The sequence below is a fragment of the Halichoerus grypus genome, chromosome 9, assembly GCF_964656455.1.
Source record: "Halichoerus grypus chromosome 9, mHalGry1.hap1.1, whole genome shotgun sequence".
Lineage (NCBI taxonomy): Eukaryota > Metazoa > Chordata > Mammalia > Carnivora > Phocidae > Halichoerus > Halichoerus grypus.
In genome coordinates, this window is record NC_135720.1 from 112,677,227 (window position 1) to 112,696,037 (window position 18,811).

Here is an 18,811-nt window from a genome sequence, read left to right on the forward strand (position 1 = left end):
AGAGGCACTTAACTACCCTCGCCAGATCCCTAACCTACAAAAACTAAAACGTTTTAAGCCACTGAGTTCTGTGGCAATGTGTTATGTATACAGCAATAGGTAACTAATACAGGGATGTAAGACAATGAAAGCATTTAAAATATCCTTCCCCTTCACCTCTCGGAAATGATTAATCCTCTCTTGACCATATCTGCTCAGGCCCAGTCATTGTTGGTAAAGTGTGGGCATCACAACCGTCCCAACAGCCCAGCCCAAGGCAGAGGCAAGCCAGAAGAGAGCAAGGAATAAGGCGACTTGGTTAGAGGAGTGCTGATTTTATTGATTTTCTATATACTTTCAAAGATGAGATTCCTGCCTTTAGGAATTTATGTAAAAGTAAAGCCACTTGAGCTGATAAACAGTTACTAGATAGCAACCAAAATCAATACTGTGATTGGAGAGGTTGAATTCTGAGTTTCTTTGAAGATAAAGCAAAAGGTCATCTGGGTCATCTGACTCATAAACAGATTTGCAGATCCTTCCCCAGCACCGGGTCATTGGTAAACCCACCCTAAGCGCTTTGGTGAAACATGCTATCCCTGGCAAGAGCAAGGTGCAGGCTGTCGGCAGATGCACCCTAAGTCCCCCAAAACCTTCTGTGGAACACCATAGTTACTATTTTAGCGAGAGATCTTTAGAAGGTAGGACTTTTAGAAAAGTTACTTCTTATAAAAAGTAAAATTATGAGAAGTAAACAATTACAACTAGAAAAGGCACTAAGCTACAGAATTTGTCTGATTCTGTCATTCATCAGATTTGCATAAAGTAAGTGCTTGACTGAAATAATTTTATCAACACAAGAAAATATGAATGTAATTATTAAGTCCCATTCTAATAGTTCCTGTTACCAACAACAGGACAGTGTTGGGGTACTCATTCCTAATCCATCTGAACTGTACAAGAAACCACCCTCACTGGGCAGTTGGTCAAGGTATTGGTTAAAAACCATGCTCTACAGGGGCACCTGGCTGGCTCAGTCGGTAGAGAATACGACTCTCACCTAGGTTGTGAGTTCAAGCCCCATGTTGGGGATAGAGTTTCCTCTAAAGAAAAAAAAAAAAGCATCCCTTACGGCCCAGGAATGAGAAACCTACTGTTTACTGTGTCAGTGACTACTCCTTGATCAAGTAACAAGATCCAATACATTTTTTTTTGTATTTTTGTATTTTATTATGTTATGTTAATCACCATACATTACATCATTAGTTTTTGATGTAGTGTTCCATGATTCATTGTTTGCATATAACACCCAGTGCTCTATTCAATACGTGCCCTCTTTAATACCCATCGCCAGGCTAACCCATCCCCCCAACTCCCTCCCCTTTAGAACCCTCAGTTTGTTTCTCAGAGTCCATAGTCTCTCATGGTTCGTCTCCCGCTCCGATTTCCCCCCCCTTCATTTCTCCCTTCCTACTTTTTTTTTTAACATATAATGTATTATTTGTTTCAGAGGTACAGGTCTGTGATTCAACAGTCTTACACAATTCACAGCGCTCACCATAGCACATACCCTCCCCAATGTCTATCACCCAGCCACCCCATCCCTCCCACCCCCCACCACTCCAGCAACCCTCAGTTTGATCCAGTACAGTTTTGTTCAGCGTTTACCTCCTCTCCTCTCTACCAGCACCCACTTTTTCTCTTCACTGGGTGAATGCACAAGACCAGGAGAAAAACACCTGTTCATCAGGTTTATCCACTGCGGATGATCAACAAAACCTGGTTTCTATGCACCATCCCCAGGCAGGAAGTAGCCTAAAGAACCTGTTTTTGTCTTGGCATTTGCTACAATGAGGTATCACCTAAACTGAGTTCCCCTCTGGAGGCTGGCAGAAGATGCACCATTTAGAGTGCCAAATCGCAAGTATTTTTTTTTTTACAAGAAATGTAATCTAACAAATTACTTGGACACAAGTAAATTTCTCAAGCCAGTGGCCAGTTCTGATTGGGTCAATGTAGGTACTAAGGGAATGTAATGTTGGGGTCCAAAGAAGAGAGAGTCAGTTTAGTCTCCTGAGTTTTTAGATCTTGTATTCACCCAATTATAGGACTTCCTGAAGGATTCAGGTTCTGGTGGCCCCTCCATTCCTTACCCACCCCGATCATCAATAAGACAACAAAATGTGAGAAAGGAGAAACAAAGACCCCCAAACCTCCACTGAAATGGTCTAGCACGCTTACAACCCCTTCCTCAGCTGCCCCTTTAGAGCTGGGTGGCAGTTTCTAGTGTGCCTTCAGACAAATGTATCCTCAGGCAGGCAGGCTGTGGGAGACTCAGACCTGGGAGGTCCCAGACGTGGACTCATTAGCCCTCTCGTTTTACAGAGGAGAGGCCTCGAGAGGGTAAAGTGATCGCTGGTGTAAAGGGGATACAAAGAGACCTGGGGCCCCATCAGGAGAGTACCACCCGTGTCTCTCTGAATCACTCTGATGTGGGTCACTGCAGTTCTGCTTCCCCTGAAAGTCTTCTGTATACAGTAGGAGGCCTTGTCTCAACGTCAGGTTCTAATCCTATAGTGAAAGGCTTCAGAACATCACATCTACAGTAGCCAGGGACAGAGAAGCATGGAAGGAACAAGTTTTTATCTTTGAAGAATTCGATTTCTTAATTTTCTGTTGTCAGGGAAACAGTTGACCTGTGGTATTAAAAAAAAATTGCAAGAGTATAAAATCTGACATTTAAAAAAAGCCAATCAAACAAAAAAACCTTACCCATGTATGCCTCCATACGCTCTAACAGTTTGCTACTCAAAGTGCGACCATTATGAGAAGCAGGTTAGAAACACACGGTGTTTCCCCCCACTCCAACTGAATCAAAATCTGCATTTTAACAAGATCCTCAGGTGGATTGTATGCATATTTGAGTTTGAGTTTCTAATAAGTATGGGGGGGCAATGCTAATTTATAATTATTCAGAAAAGTGTATCTATGTGGTCAAAGATCGGATTAATTTTTACTTTGCAAAAATTAAAATAGTTGAAATGGAGATAATCCCTCCTCCCCACACAAAGTGCCTGGCCTGCTGGAGGTCCTCAATAAAAGGCAGCATTTTTTTTTTTCATGTATTCCTTATTATTCTTGTCAAATCACATTTTGGAACTTAAAAGACAATAAGGAAATTGATATGTTATGCTTCCTTTTCAACCAGACATTAAAAGGGGTTACATCATATTTTTCTTTCTGCCTTGGCTATCAGGAAGCATAAAGCTAAATTTAATACTCAATACAGTATTACTATTAGCCTAGCTTTCTGGAATATTTGTTTTCCTCTCCGTGACTTTTATTTTTTTATTTTATTAAGTTCTCTATTATGTTTCTTACAAATCACTTAAAATCTTTCTGAAAATAAAGGCCCAAATTAGAATGCCAACTCGTAAACAGTCTGTTCTTGTTTGCCAGGCTCCAGAAAAAGATGGGTTTATGAAACCACCTGCCTGTTTTAAATTATTTCTTCCTGTTTTTTTTTCTACTTCTCAAGACAGAAGTAGAACTAGAGGGTCTCAGATGCCAGCTAGCTCCTGCCAGGGTCCTTGCTCCTCTTCCCAGGCCCCACCGCAGCCCCTACAGCCCACCCCCCGACCAGCCACTCAGCCCGATGAGTCAATAAGGAAACAGGGAGGCCACAGCCCTTCCAGAGGCACGCAGACCACCCAACAGTGCAATTACTCACCGAACTTCAGCTGCTTCAGACTTCCTCTGCAAGGAGAAAGAGAACACTATTTGTTTACAACCCAGCCTTGTTTTCAGGATAACCCCCTGCACACTACTCCCTCTTCAAACTAGATCAAATTTCTTTTATTCACTGTCAAGAAGGTTTTTTTTTTTTCCTAACGTTTATCAGCTTGTAATTCCATATTGCATGTGGCGTCCCTTATCAGGTGGTAAGTCCCAATGAGACTTCTTCCCTCACTGCTGTAGCCCCCGTGCCATGTCTTTTGCACTGCTGTACCCCCCGGGTCGGTGGGCACGTGGAGCACAGGAGCTGTTACTGGGTGGGCAGGTGGATGATGTCAAAAGTTGGAGATCCTGGGAGGACAACAGGGGGAGGGAACTAAGAGTTAGTAATCAGCTGTCTAACGTGCACGCACTGTTACTGCCTTACACACACTACCTAATCATTCATACTATCTTTTATTTTTTTATTGAGGTATAATTCACTAACAAAATTTACTCATTTAAAGTATACAGCTTGGTGGGTTGTCAGTATAATCACTGGGTTGTGCAACCACCACTGCTATCCAATTCTAGAACATTTCCATCACCCCAAAAAGAAACCCTATGCCCATTATCAATCACTCTCAATTTCCCCCTCTTCACAGCCCCAGGCAACTGCTAAAATCTACATTCTGTCTCTATGGATTTGCCTCTCCTGAACATTTTATATAATTGGGATTGTACAACATATGGTCTTTTGTGCATGGCTCCTCTCACTTACAACATCTTCAAGGTTCATCCACATGGTAGCAATTATCAGTCCTTCATTCCTTTTTAGAGCTGAATCATATTCCTCTATATGGATATACACATATCATCTATCCAAGTCATCAGTTGATTCACATTTGGGTTGTTTCCACTTTTTGGCTATTATGAATAATGCTGCTATGAACATTTGTATACAAGTTGTTGTGCAAACATGTTTTCAGTTTTCTTACATACATACCTAGGAATAAATTGCTGAGCCACATGGTAACTGTATGTTTAACCATTTGAGGAACTGCCCTTCTGTTTTCCACAGCAACTGCATAATTTTGCATTTTCACTAGCAGCGTATGAGAGTTCCAATTTTTCCACGTGCTCACCAACACCTGTTACTGTTCATCATTTTTTTTTTATCCTAGTGGCTGTGAAATAATAGCTCATTGTGGTTTTGATTTGCATTTTCCTAATCACTAATGATGATGACTATCTTTTCATGTGCTTATTGACCATTTGGATGTCTTCCTTGAAGAAATGTCTATTCAAATCCTTTGCCCAGGGGCGCCTGGGTGGCTCAGTCGGTTAAGCATCTGCCTTCGGCTCAGGTCGTGGTTTGGGGGTCCTGGGATCAAGCCCCACATCGGGCTCCCTGCTCAGCGGGAAGCCTGCTTCTCCCTTTCCCACTCCCCCTGCTTGTGTTCCTGCTCTCACTATCTCTCTCTCTGTCAAATAAATAAATAAAATCTTAAAAAAAAAATCCTTTGCCCACTTTAAAAATTGGGTTATCTGGGGGCGCCTGGGTGGCTCAGTTGGTTAAGCGACTGCCTTCGGCTCAGGTCATGATCCTGGAGTCCCGGGATCGAGTCCCGCATCGGGCTCCCTGCTTAGCAGGGAGTCTGCTTCTCCCTCTGACCCTCACCCTTCTCCTTCTCTCTCTCTCTGTCATTCTTTCTCTCTCAAAAATAAATTTAAAAAATTAAAAAAAAAATTGGGTTATCTGTATTTTTATTTGTTAAATTGTAGGAGTTCTTAATATATTCTGGATACTAGAATCATGATTTGCAAATATTTTCTCCCAATCTTTGCATTGTCTTTTCACTTTCTTGTTGATGTCCTTTGAAGCAGTTTTCATTTTTTATGAAATCCAATTTATATATTTTTTTCCTTTGGTTGCTTGTGTATTGGGCATCCCATCTAAGAAACCTCTGCTTAATCCAAGGTCACAAAGATTTTTTTTTTTTTAAAGATTTATTTATTTATTTATTTGACAGAGAGAGACACAGTGAAAGAGGGAACACAAGCAGGGGGAGTGGGAGAGGGAGAAGCAGGCTTCCTGTGGAGCAGGGAGCCTGATGCAGGGCTCAATCCCAGGACCCTGGGACCATGACCTGAGTCAAAGGCAGACGCTTAACCACTGAGCCACCCAGGCGGCCCGGTCACAAAGATTTATACCTATGTTTTCTTCTAAGATTTTTATAATTTTACATCATACATTTAGGTCTTTAATCCATTTTGAGTTAATTTTTGTATATGATGTGAGGTGAGTAATCCAACTTCATTCTTTTGCCTGTAGATATCTGGTTGTTCCAGCATCATTTATTGAGAAGACTATTCTTTCCCTCCACTGAATGGTCTTGGCACCCTTGTTGAAAATCAATTTGCCAGAGGCGCCTGGGTGGCTCAGTCAGCTGAGCATCTGCCTTCAGCTCAGGTCATGGTCCCGGGGTCCTGGGATTGAGCCCCATGTCCATCTGGCTCCCAGCTCAGCAGAGAGCCTGCTTCTCCCTCCCCCTCTGCCCTTCCCCCTCACTCGTGCTCTCTCTTTCTTTCTCTCAAAATAAATAAAATCTTTTTTTTAAAAAAAGGAAATCATTTGCCATAGATGCTTGGCTTTATTTTTGGACTCTCAATTTTATTCCATTGATCTGTATGTTTGTCCTCACACCAGTACCACACCATCTTGATTACTGTAGCTTTGTAGTAAGTTTCAAATCAGGACATGAGTGTCCTTCAATTTTGTTCTTCATGATTGTTTTGGCTATTCCGGGTCCCTTGCATTTCCATATGAATTTTAGAATCAGCTTATCAATCTCTGCAAAAAGCCAACTGGAATTTTGATAGGGATTGCACTGAATCTGTAGATCAGTTTGGGGAGCATTGCCATCTTAATATATTAAGTTTTCTGATCAATGAATATGGATGTTTCCATCTATTTAGGCCTTTAATATCTCTCAACAATGTTTTTTAATTTTCATGTACAAATCTTACACTTCTTTTGTTAAATTTATTTCTACGTATTTTATTCTTTTTGATGCTATTATAAATGAAATTGTTTTCTTAATGTCATTTTCCGATTGCTCATTGCTCGTGTATACAAATGCAATAAATTTTTGTATACTGCTTATATCCTACAACCTTGCTGATGTTGTACATTAGCTTTAATAGTTTTTTAGTGGATTATTTAGGATTTTCCATATGCAAATCATGTCATCTGCTAATAGAGATAGTTGTACTTCTTCCTCTCCAAACTCGATTTCTTTTCTTTCTTTTTCTTGCTCAATTGCCCTGGCTATAACCTCCAGTACAATCTTCAACAGCAGTGACAAGAGCAGACGTCCTCATCTTGTCGCTTAGCCTTATCTTGTTCACGATTTTTTGAAGTAGGTATTTTTTACAAATGAGAAACCTGCCACCTATCTCCATAAAAATGAGGCTCAGATGAGGAAACTGAGACTCAGAGAAGCTGAGTAATCTCTGCAAAGTCACGGCTAGATAACAATGGAGCCCAAATTTTATTTTTTTAATTTTTATTTAAATTCAATTAACATATAATGTATTATTGATTCCAGTGGTAGAGGTCAGTGATTCATCCGTCTTATATAATGCCCAGTGCTCATTACATCCCATGCCCTCCTTAATGTCCATCACCCAGTTACCCCATCCCCCCACCCTTCACCCCTCCGGCAACCTTCAATTTGTTTCCTATGCTTAAGAGTCCTTTATGGTTTGTCGGAGCCCAAATTTTAAACCTGGGTCTGAATCCAAAGCCCACTCATTCTCTGCCTCCTGAACCCTTAAGCAGTGGATCAACAACTATGTACTTGTGCAAGGTTTCATTTCTGCTTTCATAGTTTCGTTCATGCCACACAATAATGGAGGTGGCAGAGCAGGAGTCCCCCTTTTTACCTTGAAGAAAGTGACTTGAAAGAACTAGGACTCAACCTCTGCCCTCCTGATCCAATTCTGTGCTTTGACAGAGACAATAACTACTTCACTGAGTAGTTAGATGTATTCAGAAAGATTATGTGGGTGTTTTCTAACAGGTAATAAAAGGATGAACTAAATGCTGCATGATAGTGAAGGAACTAAAATATGGAGAGAAAAAATCTGAAAAGATTGAAGACAGGTGCATGGGATATGAAACGAGAAGGACAAGGAAGGAGAAGAGAGCCGATTGACATTTTGATTTGTAAAGAAAAGTGTCAAAGGGACAAAACCATCACTTCATAAGAAAGCACTTCCCTTTAGAATTATGTGGGGGCGCCTGGGTGGCTCAGTTGGTTAAGTGTCTGACTCTTGATCTCAGCTCAGTTCTTGATCTCAGGGTCGTGAGCCTTGGGCTCCATGCTAAGCGTGGAGCTTACTGAATGAATGAATGAATGAATGAGTGATGTCAATAAAATTTCTTTCCAGCTGAAAGAATCCCTTCTGAAAAGGAAAGAATACAAATGAGTAATGTAAAAATATTCTCTGCACATGTGCAGACAGATTTAAGGTTGGCCCTGTCTTGAGGCTGAGAGCTGAACAAAATGCTTCCAGCAACTCTGCTAAATGAAGCCTCCCTGAGAAACCCTCCATCACTGGAGAAAATGCTGGTCATACAAATTGCTGCTGGACTCCCCCATCTCCAACCTGCCCTCACAGGGTTGCTGTGCAGATTAAATAAAAATGGCTCCTATGAACAAAACTTACATCACTCCTGCGCATGGAAATGGCTCAGTAAATATTAGCTCCATTTCCCTTCCCTTTATGGGGTTTGCAAGGGACCCAGGCCTTAAGTGTTCTCAGAACCTAGAAGCTATAGGCCCCTCCTACAATGGAAAGATACCTCTGTCTTCTCTCCTCCTTGACCCAGCTCATTCTAGTAATTTGCTTTTCATAACTTAGGTGTGTGAGTCACTCTTCTTCCACTTCCAAAGAGGGCAAGATGTTTGATTACTTCCTTATGAAGAAGTGGGCCCTGGGCTGAGCCAGAGAAGACCAGAATTCCGGGTCCTCCTTGCCACCACCTTTTCGTGTACCTCTGGGTGGGTCTCCCTTCCAGGCTTCAAGTTCCTTATCTAAGAAAGGTCCTTGGTCACAGGGGGCAAGGGAGTTGACCTCTTTCTTCTAGTTCAGGTCAATGGGGTGAAGACAACTGTGGGGAAAGGTGACTGGAGACGTCTCTGAGGTGCAACAGGCCCCTCACAGTGGCCACCTGCTGGGTAGGCATTTTGGGATTCACAGTGGTGTGAGACAGGACTTGCCCTATGACTAGGAGATAAAATTTATGCCCCGAGAAAGCCCCTTAACACAGGGGAAGAGCCTAATGACAGAAAGGAGCAGAAACTACTCCTGGGAGGAAAAAAGGTCAATGGGAAACAGTCAGAAAAGGCTGAAGGGTCTGCCTGGGCTTTGGGTCAGCTACATCTGACTCTTAAAACTCAGGGATAGGATTTGGGCCAAAGGAAATTGAAACAGGATGGCATACAAAGAACCCCAAGGCTCTCTCCCCAACTCAAGGGAGCACCCACCATCTGTACTCCAGGAGCTGTCACGTCTGCCCCCAACCTGCCTTTCTCCTCCTGCCCCAACAACTCAGCCCCTCTGCTAACCTGTTGTTCCTCTCTCCACCAAACAAACCCCCTGTGAACTTCCAGACCCAGCCTCAGTGCCACCTTCTATAGGAGGCCATCCCTAGCTCCCCAGGCTGGATCAGGGTTCTCTCCCCTGTAGACCCTGACAGGAGTGGGGGTTTGAGGGAGGCAAGAGGACACCCTTCTGTCACAGACAACCTCTGTCATTACCTCATCACCTGCTGGCTTGCAAAACCCCACTGGCCCTTGGCCTCTGGAATAAGGGCTGTGCCTAATTGGTCTTGATGTCCCCAACCCCTGGGCAGGGACCAATCCTCTGGTGACTGGCTGAGAGGAAGCCCCACCTCCCTGGGGGATGGCGAGTTACCTTTTCCATCTGCCTTGTAGTCATCAGGAAGGAGCTTGTCCTGCCGGTAGCCCAGCACAAAGGCCAAGAAGGAGAGGATGAGGGCGTCTCCGATGCTGAGGATGGCCAGCATGAAGGCCCAGCGGATGGTGCACTGACCCAGTGTGTACTTGCCCGTCTGCTCCCCACACATGCGCCGCACCTCACTTGAGTCCCAACCATCTGGGTAGACCAGGCAGCCGATCATCAGGCCTGTGGCTGAGGGGGTAGGAGGGGGTGCAGATGGAGTCAGGCTGGGTGTGCTCAGCCTTCTACCGCCCACCTTGCACTACTTCCGTCTTGTCACCTCCCTTCTCTTTGTGTTAACAGCCTTGAGAGGTATGGGGCAGCTCCTACCAACATTCTAGTAGAACCCAGGGGAGAAAATTGAGGATCCAAGAGCTAAAGCGACTTGCTCTTGGTCAGGAGTAGAGGCAGAAAGTGGAGCTCCTCAGCCCAGGGAATATTCTGCCATAGCACCAAGTGGTCCTACCAGGCCCTCAGCCTTGCCCCTCTCTGGCTTCAAACCCCTCCAAAATCTGATCCCAGCCCAGAGAACTCATCATTTCTAAGATGTACAATTATTCATACTCCAATATCTCTGAAATAAGTATAATAAGAAAGCTTCAGGCCATGGTTTGAGTAGAAGTATTTTTCCTAGGCGCCTGGGTGGCTCAGTGGGTTAAGTGTCTGACTCTTGATATCAGCTCAGGTGTTAATCTCAGGGTTGTGAGTTCAAGCCCCGCATTGGGCTACTTAAAAAAAAGAAAAAGTATTTTTCCTTTTTATAGCACATAGAATAATGGCATGTCCTACAACTTGGAATCTTAGATTTAATGAATACACAAAGTTTTCCAGCCCCATCTCTGGCTGCTTCCTTCATGAACCTTTCATTCAAGCAAATAGGTCTCTTCATCCTGAGCCAGTACAGGTCAGTGCAGTTGCTCACACTTCCCTGAATTTAAGAACCCCTAATATTTATTTAAAATACTGATTTCCAGGCCAGGGTTGGGCTCAGGAATCCCTGTTTTTAAAAACCTTCTTTCAGGTAATTCTCTCAATAGGAAAAGCTGGGAAACACTAGCACAGTCTGCCTGGATTTCAAGCCCAGCTCTTTGCTAACTGTGTGGCTCAGAGCAAGCCACTTAAGCTTCTTTGGCTTCAGTTTCCTCATCTATAAAGTGGGGATGTGAACAGTCCCTACCTGTCTGGATTGAAGTGAGGTTCAAATGGGTTAATACTGGAAAAGTGCCTGGCGCATACTTAGTACTTCATGAGTGTTAGCTACGATTATCCCATCCTGTGCTTTTATTGACTTAGTATTTACAGCCAAAAATGTCATTTTCCCTACCTTCTCCTCACTTCTCCCATGCCCTCCCACCAATGACCACCCCACCTTCGCTGCACAGATAGGTGACATAATCCTGGAATGTCACCAAGGCGACCCCAAGGACAACCACCATGTAGGCAGGGGGTACCTTCCATTATCTGTGCCACTTTCCCATTCCTCACCCTCCTTCCACAGGCCTGGAGGCTCTTTAGTTCCAAGACTCTGCCCCACCCAGGAGCACCTGAGAAGCACCTCACAGGACCCAGTTACCTACCTTGGGCTCAGCTTGCGCTTGCAAGGAAGGTCAGCAGATCAAATGAGCGCATAGAAAGTATAAAGATCAGGATCCCACCTCCCCACCTAAATATATCAACTCTCCTTTCATTTTATACAGGAGAAGATTATTTATATAGTTCTCTTATAGGTCACAAAATATTTCATGTACCATTTTTCTCTCGATCCCGACAACAGTTCTGTGAAGTAGGCCATGTATTAATATCCCATTTTACAGGTTAAAAAACTGAGGTCTCAGAGAAACCAAGTGAATTGCCCAGTCATCCAGCTACAGCAGAGCCAACACCTGGCTTCTGACTTTTTTGACCTCAAAGTTAATTCCCTCAACTCCCAGACACACCTCTCCAAAGAGCTGAATGTATTTAGTGCTGACATTTCAGACTTAGTGACAAAATGAGAAGTGTTTTAGGAAGATACTTAGGGGAGGGGAGCAGGAACCCTCCCAGAGCTTTTTGGTAAAACCTATGGCCTTCCCCAGTTGGTATAAGACCAGTACTTTGGTGCCTTAACCGTGGTGGGGGAGGGGAACAGTTCAATGTGGAAAGGAGCTGCCCTTTTGGACTTTCCATTCTCCCCATCTCCTCCCCTTGGCCCCATTCTCCTTCCATAACATCTCTGGAAAATAGCCCAGGGCCTCTAACCTGGAAACAGGTTGTTACTACGGGTGCCACGGCCCTCTGTGAGCACCTGACCCAGGGGCCTGGGCACAGTGGGGGTCACCCCCATTGGTAGTATCTCAAGACTCTAAGGGGAGTTTACTTACCCTTTCTGACTTCCAGTCTCTCATCTGTAAAACAAGGATAACAATGCCTGACTCATAGCAGAGTTATGAGGATTAAGTGTGGTCAGGTAGAGAAAACGCTCACTGCAGCGTCTGGTTCATGGCAAGCAGCCAGTTACTGTCAGTTGTGATTATTATTATTGGCACTGAAGCCAATGGAAGCAACCTCAGTGGATGTGGGTGTCATTAGAGGTGTTCACAAATGTTTCAGGTACATAGTAGGATTATACTTCCTAGCTCTCCTCTTTTCAAGTTAGGCAAGGCCATAAGAGTTCCCTTAGAAAACAAAACGTGAGTGGAGGGGCGCCTGGGTGGCTCAGTTGTTAAGCATCCGCCTTCAGCTCAGGTCATGATCCCAGGGTCCTGGGATCGAGCCCCACATCGGGCTCCCTGCTCCGCGGGAAGCCTGCTTCTCCCTCTCACGCTCCCCCTGCTTGTGTTCCCTCTCTCGCTGTGTCTCTGTCAAATAAATAAATAAAATCTTTAAAAAAAAAAGAAAACAAAACGTGAGTGGAAATGTGTGCATTTCCAGACCAGAGCATTTAACTGCTAGGGAGAGAGCTTTCAGAGCTCCCTTTCACTCTGCCATGATGACAGCCAGAGGACAGCTGATGCTCCATCAGCCAGGGTTCCAGGAGGGAACAGTGAGAGCCAAGCCCCCCAACTGATCCTCAATGAGCATGTACCACAAGCAAAAAATAAAGCTTTGCTTTAAGCCACTAAGATTTGGGAGTTATTTGTCACCTCACCCATCCTGACTGATAAAGTTGCCTTTGTGTTTTTCACATTAACTGAGCACCTACTATGTGTCAAGCACTGTAGAAGGTGTTTTATATGCATTAGACATCCTATCCTCACCAGAACTTTGTGATAGGATGTCCTGTTGCTACATTCTACAGATGAGGTTACCAAGACTCAGAGAGACAAGCAACTTGCCCTACCTGTGTTTCTAGGAGCTGGAACCACACACAGCTTACACCTGGCATCCAGAAGCTCAATTAACATTGTTAAATTACTGCCCCACACTGCCCCCATCATCAATCCTCTTTCCTTTCTTCTGCTCCCCTCCCTGGTCTCAGGCTTCTTGGCAAGGTTAAACTAACTGGTTTAAGCATCTTCAAATGGATGCATGTCCCAGCTGCTGTCTGCAGAGCACATAGCCCTCTTCATCCCTCCCTTTGGCTCATCTTCCATTCCCCTACACTAAAGAATGGAACATGACACCACCTTCACTCTCCCCCATCATAAATGTTTCATAGGGTGGCATCTGGCCACCTCTGCTATCAGTGTCTCCAGCTCCATGACCTGGAGTCTAATTCAAATGGCCTGCCGATGCCTACCCCACCCAGGCCTTCCCAAGCACTGCCTGTTCACCAAATGGTACCTGTTGCCAGAGGCTGTGGGAGGGGACAGTGTGGAGAATGAGAGGAGTGGTTGTGTTTCCAGCATTCCATAGCTCTGATATGGAGGACCAGCTGGTAAGCATGACAGGGTCCATTCTACTCCTCTTTGTCACAAAACTGCCAAATCTTCATTCCCCCTCCTACTCCCCACTGCTCACCAAGATTTACCTCAGCCTTGCCCCAGCCTCTCCCTCAATGTATAGAAAGACGAGAGGAGAGGGAGATGGTAGATGGATTGGGGAGGTAGCTCTGGAGCCAGGTGAGTGGCCTGAGTACAAGATTTTGAATCAAAGGTTCTGTCTATCACTACCTGTGCTAAAAGACAAGTTACCCACTAAGAGCCTTATCTATAAAATAAGAGTAATATCTCCCTTGCTAGATAGGGATAGGGCTCCTCCAGATGATATATGTGAAAGTACTTTGTAAGTCATTATACTTACGTAAATGTGTGGCTCAATAAAAATGTCTTTGGAATACATCTAGTTTCTTGGAACCCACTGCCTTAATTCTCCTTGGTCCTTAGTTGCCAGTTGATTTGCTATAGCCTTGGTCAAGTCGTTCCCTCTTTCTCAGTCCCAGATTCCTCATCTGTAGTTGGCGGGGGTACTTACAGCTCTCTGGGGTCCCCCTCCAACTCTGACAGAGTGTTGAGTCTATGTGTTTGGTTGTCTGGGATTCTGATCCCTGCTCATTCCCCCTGTTATGGATAATACTTCTCATTTTAACCAATAATGTCAGGATGATTTTCTCTCTAGTCTGCAGTGCTAGCACTGCTCCTGGACATTTCCTAGTATGGACAGCCTGTGCATGGCCCTTGGGGTAGGAAGGGACCAAGGGCTGCTGGACAAGGCTTTAGAGAATAGGACCAGCTGGCTCAAGGACTGAGAGGCCTGCCTGGGCCAGGAGAAAGACAAAGGGACAGGGAAGGCCTTATTTCTGGGCACCATAAGTAGCCACCTACCCCACATAGTTTTAAAAGACCCTAGCCACCACCCTACTCCCCCACCACAAAATAGCACTCCCATTTATTGCCTCAAGTATGGAAACCTGTAACTAGGGAACAAAGACTTTCACTCCACCATGAAAGAGGGAACTTAAATGCAAGTTTCTATGGGAAAGGTCACAGCATAGCACTCCAAATCAATGACCTGGGGTGGGAAGGAAGGAGTGAGGGCAGGGATCTGTGGATCCTTAAAGGAGAAAGAACAAATGCCTAGAAGTGGGAGATGGAGACACCTAGGATGTGCTTGACTATTTTGCCCCGGGTTGGATCCTATTCCCACAGGGCCAACAGTGGAGGTTTCCTTCTTTTTCCTTCCCAGAGCAACAACAACCTCTGATGTGGTGGCCTGGGAGTCAGGACACCTTCTATCAACTAGCTGTGTCCTCCTGGGCAAGTCACTTCCCCTCTCTGGACCTCAGTTCCCATCTGCAAGATGAGGGGGTTGAATAATTCGATCTCAATGATCCTTTAGGTCTCAGCCATTCTAAAATTCTCTACTCCTAGAAGCTTCTGCAGAGTACTAAGTAGGGCTGGGCTAAAGGAGAACAGCTGAGGGGCGCCTGGCTGGCTCAGTCGGTGAAGTGTGTAACTCTTGATCTTGGAGTTGTGAGTTCGAGCCCCATGTTGGGAGTAGAGATTACTTAAAAAATAAAATCTTTGAAAAAAATATAATGTAAAGGAGAGCGTCTGGGTAGGAGACCCAGAGCATCCACAGAGGGTGGAATGGTGCAGCTTCCCCTATGGCCTGGGGGGGTGGGGGTCCCTGCTTGTCTTCCCATTAATCCTGCTCACCTGCAGCCAGCTGCATCCATGCGCAGATCTTGTAGACAGTGGCCGTGTTGCAGACGAAGAAGAGGCTAAAGCAGATGATGGAGCCAATGATGAGGAACATGGCCAAGGCCACAAAAAACATGGCAGTCTTGAAGGCTCTAGAGGGAATGGAGGAGAAGTCCAGCGGGCCACCCTTGCAGATGAGTTCAGAGGATAGCACGTTGCCCACACAGTAGGAGAAAAGGCCAAAGTAGCCTGCCTGGGGTGTGTTAACACTGTCACCAATCCAGTAGGGCTGGATGAAGAGGGCCATGACCAGTACCGAGAAGCAGATGGTGAGCGTGCCCCACATCACACCCACAGCCCTCGAGTTGCGCACATAGTTGGTATGGTAGATCTTGGCTGCCTCCTGGGCAGGCAGCAACTTCACCATGGTGAGGATGTAGGCCCTGGGCTGGGATCCTGTGGGCTGTAAGCCAGATGCTTTGCAGACAGAGGCCTAGGAGTGGGTCACTCCTTAGCCAGGTTTGGGGAGGAGGCTGAGGTAAGGGTACAAGGTGAGGGTCCCTCCAAGGTAGAAGAAAGAGGATTAATAAATAAGACCAGTAACACAACCTTGGTTTCTTCAGGGGAAGCTTGTCCAGATGCCTTTGTCCGCTCTAGCCAGGCTGTCTCCGGTCTCCTGCCTCCTCTCCAGCCTGCCAGGGTCTCAGGCCTACTGGCGCCGCCCTCCCCCTCCCCCCGTTTCCAGCTTAGAGCTCCAGAGAGCTCCGCCTCTTCGCCGCGGCCCGGCCCCTCCTTCCTCCCTCCTTCGAGAGCGCTGTTTCAGCACCGCGGCCAGCGCCTCGGGACTCCGGTCCGAAGAGGGAGTGGAAACTGAGACCCCGCCCGGGGAGGTGCGGGGAGCGCCCGGCCCGCCCACCGCGCACTCCCGCCATAGGGAACTGAGACCCGTCTTCACCCTCCTGAGCGCGAGGCGGGGGGGACGACAAAAATTGGAAGGCTGGGCCTGCGACTGTCGCTGTCACATTCCTCCCGCTCAATACCTGCCTCAAAACCAAAACCTCCTCCTGAGCACTGTCGTCCCCCCACCTCCAGCCTCAGCCTCAGCCTCACCCCCACCCTCACTCCCACCCCCACCCCCACCCCCACCCACACCCACACCCCGTCCCCATCCAACCCCTCCCTGGCTCCTTAGTCGCCCTCTCAGAACTCCCAACCCCCTGGAGTCCAGCAAAACCTTTTCTGATTGTGTCTTCCGGTCACCGCCTTCTCGTCTCTGTGGTTTCTCTCATTCCACAATTACTAAGAGCGTATTATGTCCTAAGCCCTATGTTGGAGGATATCTTCCCTAAGCAAAACCACAGAGATAAAAATGACAGGGCCCCTGCCCTCAAAGACAGTGAGATATTTACATATATGTATATGTGTATTTGCAATGCAGACTGATAGTGTGATAACAAACAACTACAAAGTACCGCAAAGGAAGCTCCCAGACCTTACACGTGTTTTTGTTCAATACAGTATCTTTCTCCTGTTTATATGTTTTTGTTGCATATTTCTTTCTTAACACTCTTTTTCAAAATATGTATTTCTCCTGACTGCATAGGTAGATACATGTTTGATGTAGAAAGGACAATTCAGGAAAGTTACATAAAGGAATATAAATCACTCAGGGCGCCTGGGTGGCTCAGTTGGTTAAGCGACTGCCCTCGGCTCAGGTCATGATCCTGGAGTCCCGGGATCGAGTCCCACATCAGTCTCCCTGCTCAGCAGGGAGTCTGCTTCTCCCTCTGACCCTCCTCCCTCTCATGCTCTCTGTCTCTCATTCTCTCTCTCGCAAATAAATAAAATCTTAAAAAAAAAAAAAAAGAATATAAATCACTCATAGCCCCAACATTGGGAGCTCAGGAGAGCCAAGATCATCTTAAAAACACAGACTTTGGCTTTAGACCGATCTGGATTGCGTTAGCCACTTACTACCTATGTGACCATCCATGGAGTTAACCTACCCAAGCCTCAGTCTCTTCATCTATAAAATGGGGAGGATAGTATCTATCACAGGGTCTCCTGGGTAGCTCAGTCGGTGGTTGAGTATCTGACTCTTGGTTTCAGCTCAGTCCTGAGATCAAGCCCCATGTGGAGCTCCACACTCAGTGGCGAGTCTGCTTGTCCCTCTCCCTCTACTCCTCTCCTTCCCTCAAATAAATAAAATCTTTTAAAAAATAGTATCTATCACATAAGGGTTAGGTAAAATAATATATGTATTGGCCTCAAGGCCTCACATATAAAAGTACTCAAAATGTTTATTTGGTGTATTTCCCTCTTTCTGAATATACTGCTTTACACAGTTGGACAATTTAGTATCCAATTTTTTTCACTTAGTATTACACCACTAATATTTTCTCATATTACTATTTTTTCAAAAACCTGATTTTAATGCTTGTATATTGATACAGAGTATGTAATCATTTAATCATTTAATTATTTAATCATTTCCCTTTTTTTAGGGTATTTTAGCCGTTTCTGGTTTTTCACTACTAAAAAACCCCAAAACCCTGTCTTCTTTTTTTTTTTTTCCAAAACCCTGTCTTGAACATATCTGTGCCATTACCTACATTTCCTATTTCTCTCAAATCTCTTTAGTTTTGTAACTAGTCTTCCCATCAGACTGGAGGGTCATTGAGGGCACAGGCTGTGTCTCCACCATCGGACTGGCAGCTTCCCTAGAGCAGGGACCGTGTCTTTCCCCACTCAGAGAAGGCCAGAGGCTGGGGCCATATTTGGCCTGCCCAGCACAAGTTTCCCTGCCTCTGAGAGCAGCCTCTCCTGCTTCCTGAGGCTCTGGTGAGACAGCCAATCACAGGGCTTGCAGATTCTAGAGACAAGGATGGGTGGGTGACCCAAACTAGGCCATCTGTCTCTCCCTGGAGAATCTGAATTGGTGGTTAGACTGACAAAAGGAAAACAGCTATTGCTTAGTCAGGTCTTGGCAACATCCTTTTTTTTTTTTTTTTTTTAAAGATTTTATTTACTTTTGACAGAGAGAGAGAGTGTACAAGCAGGGGAAGAAGCAGGCAGAGGGAGAGGGAGAAGCAGATACCCCACCAAACAGGGAGCCCAATGTGGGGCTCGATCCCAGGACCCTGGGATCATGACCTGAGCCGAAGGCAGACGCCCCACCGTCTGAGCCACCCAGGCGCCCCAATCTTGGCAACATCCTTAACAAACGATCCATGAGCTCCTATTGTGGGAGCTTCAGAGCCACCCCGATTCCCACTCCAAGACAGGTTACCCTGTTCCTTCCTCAGCTCTGTGACCCACCCAATATCCTTCTATTTCCTTCTCTTTTTATTTCATTAGCCAGGGTAGGTTTTGGCTGTTGGCATCAAAGAGCCCTAACTGATCCAAGTATTGGCACCAGAAAGAGGGCTTCAGGTCCAGGCTTTAGGCAAAAGTTTCTGAGATTCCTGTTTATGGTCAGTATTGAGAAAACAGCATCCCACAGTACACAGAGGAGAAATAGCTAATAA

The 18,811-nt window shown here is 45.5% G+C and overlaps 1 protein-coding gene across 1 annotated transcript; it reads right to left on the bottom strand.

The window, feature by feature from the left end:
- Window positions 1-1,605: 1,605 nt before the first annotated feature.
- Window positions 1,606-16,045, bottom strand: LHFPL5 (LHFPL tetraspan subfamily member 5). The gene is made up of 4 exons (XM_036096879.2): window positions 15,300-16,045; window positions 9,679-9,915; window positions 3,710-3,735; window positions 1,606-2,675 (listed from the first exon to the last, which is right to left on the bottom strand). Exons 1-3 carry the CDS (start codon window positions 15,709-15,711, stop codon window positions 3,725-3,727), a joined length of 660 nt encoding a protein of 219 aa, XP_035952772.1. The 5' UTR covers window positions 15,712-16,045; the 3' UTR covers window positions 1,606-2,675; window positions 3,710-3,724.
- Window positions 16,046-18,811: the final 2,766 nt, after the last annotated feature.

Coding starts and splice junctions, on each gene's coding strand:
- LHFPL5 (XM_036096879.2), bottom strand. CDS start 15,711: ATGGTGAAGTTGCTGCCTGCCCAGGAGGCAGCCAAGATCTACCATACC. Junction 9,916..15,299: donor ATGGATGCAGCTGGCTGCAG/GTGAGCAGGATT, acceptor CTACCCCCTCAG/CCACAGGCCTGATGATCGGC.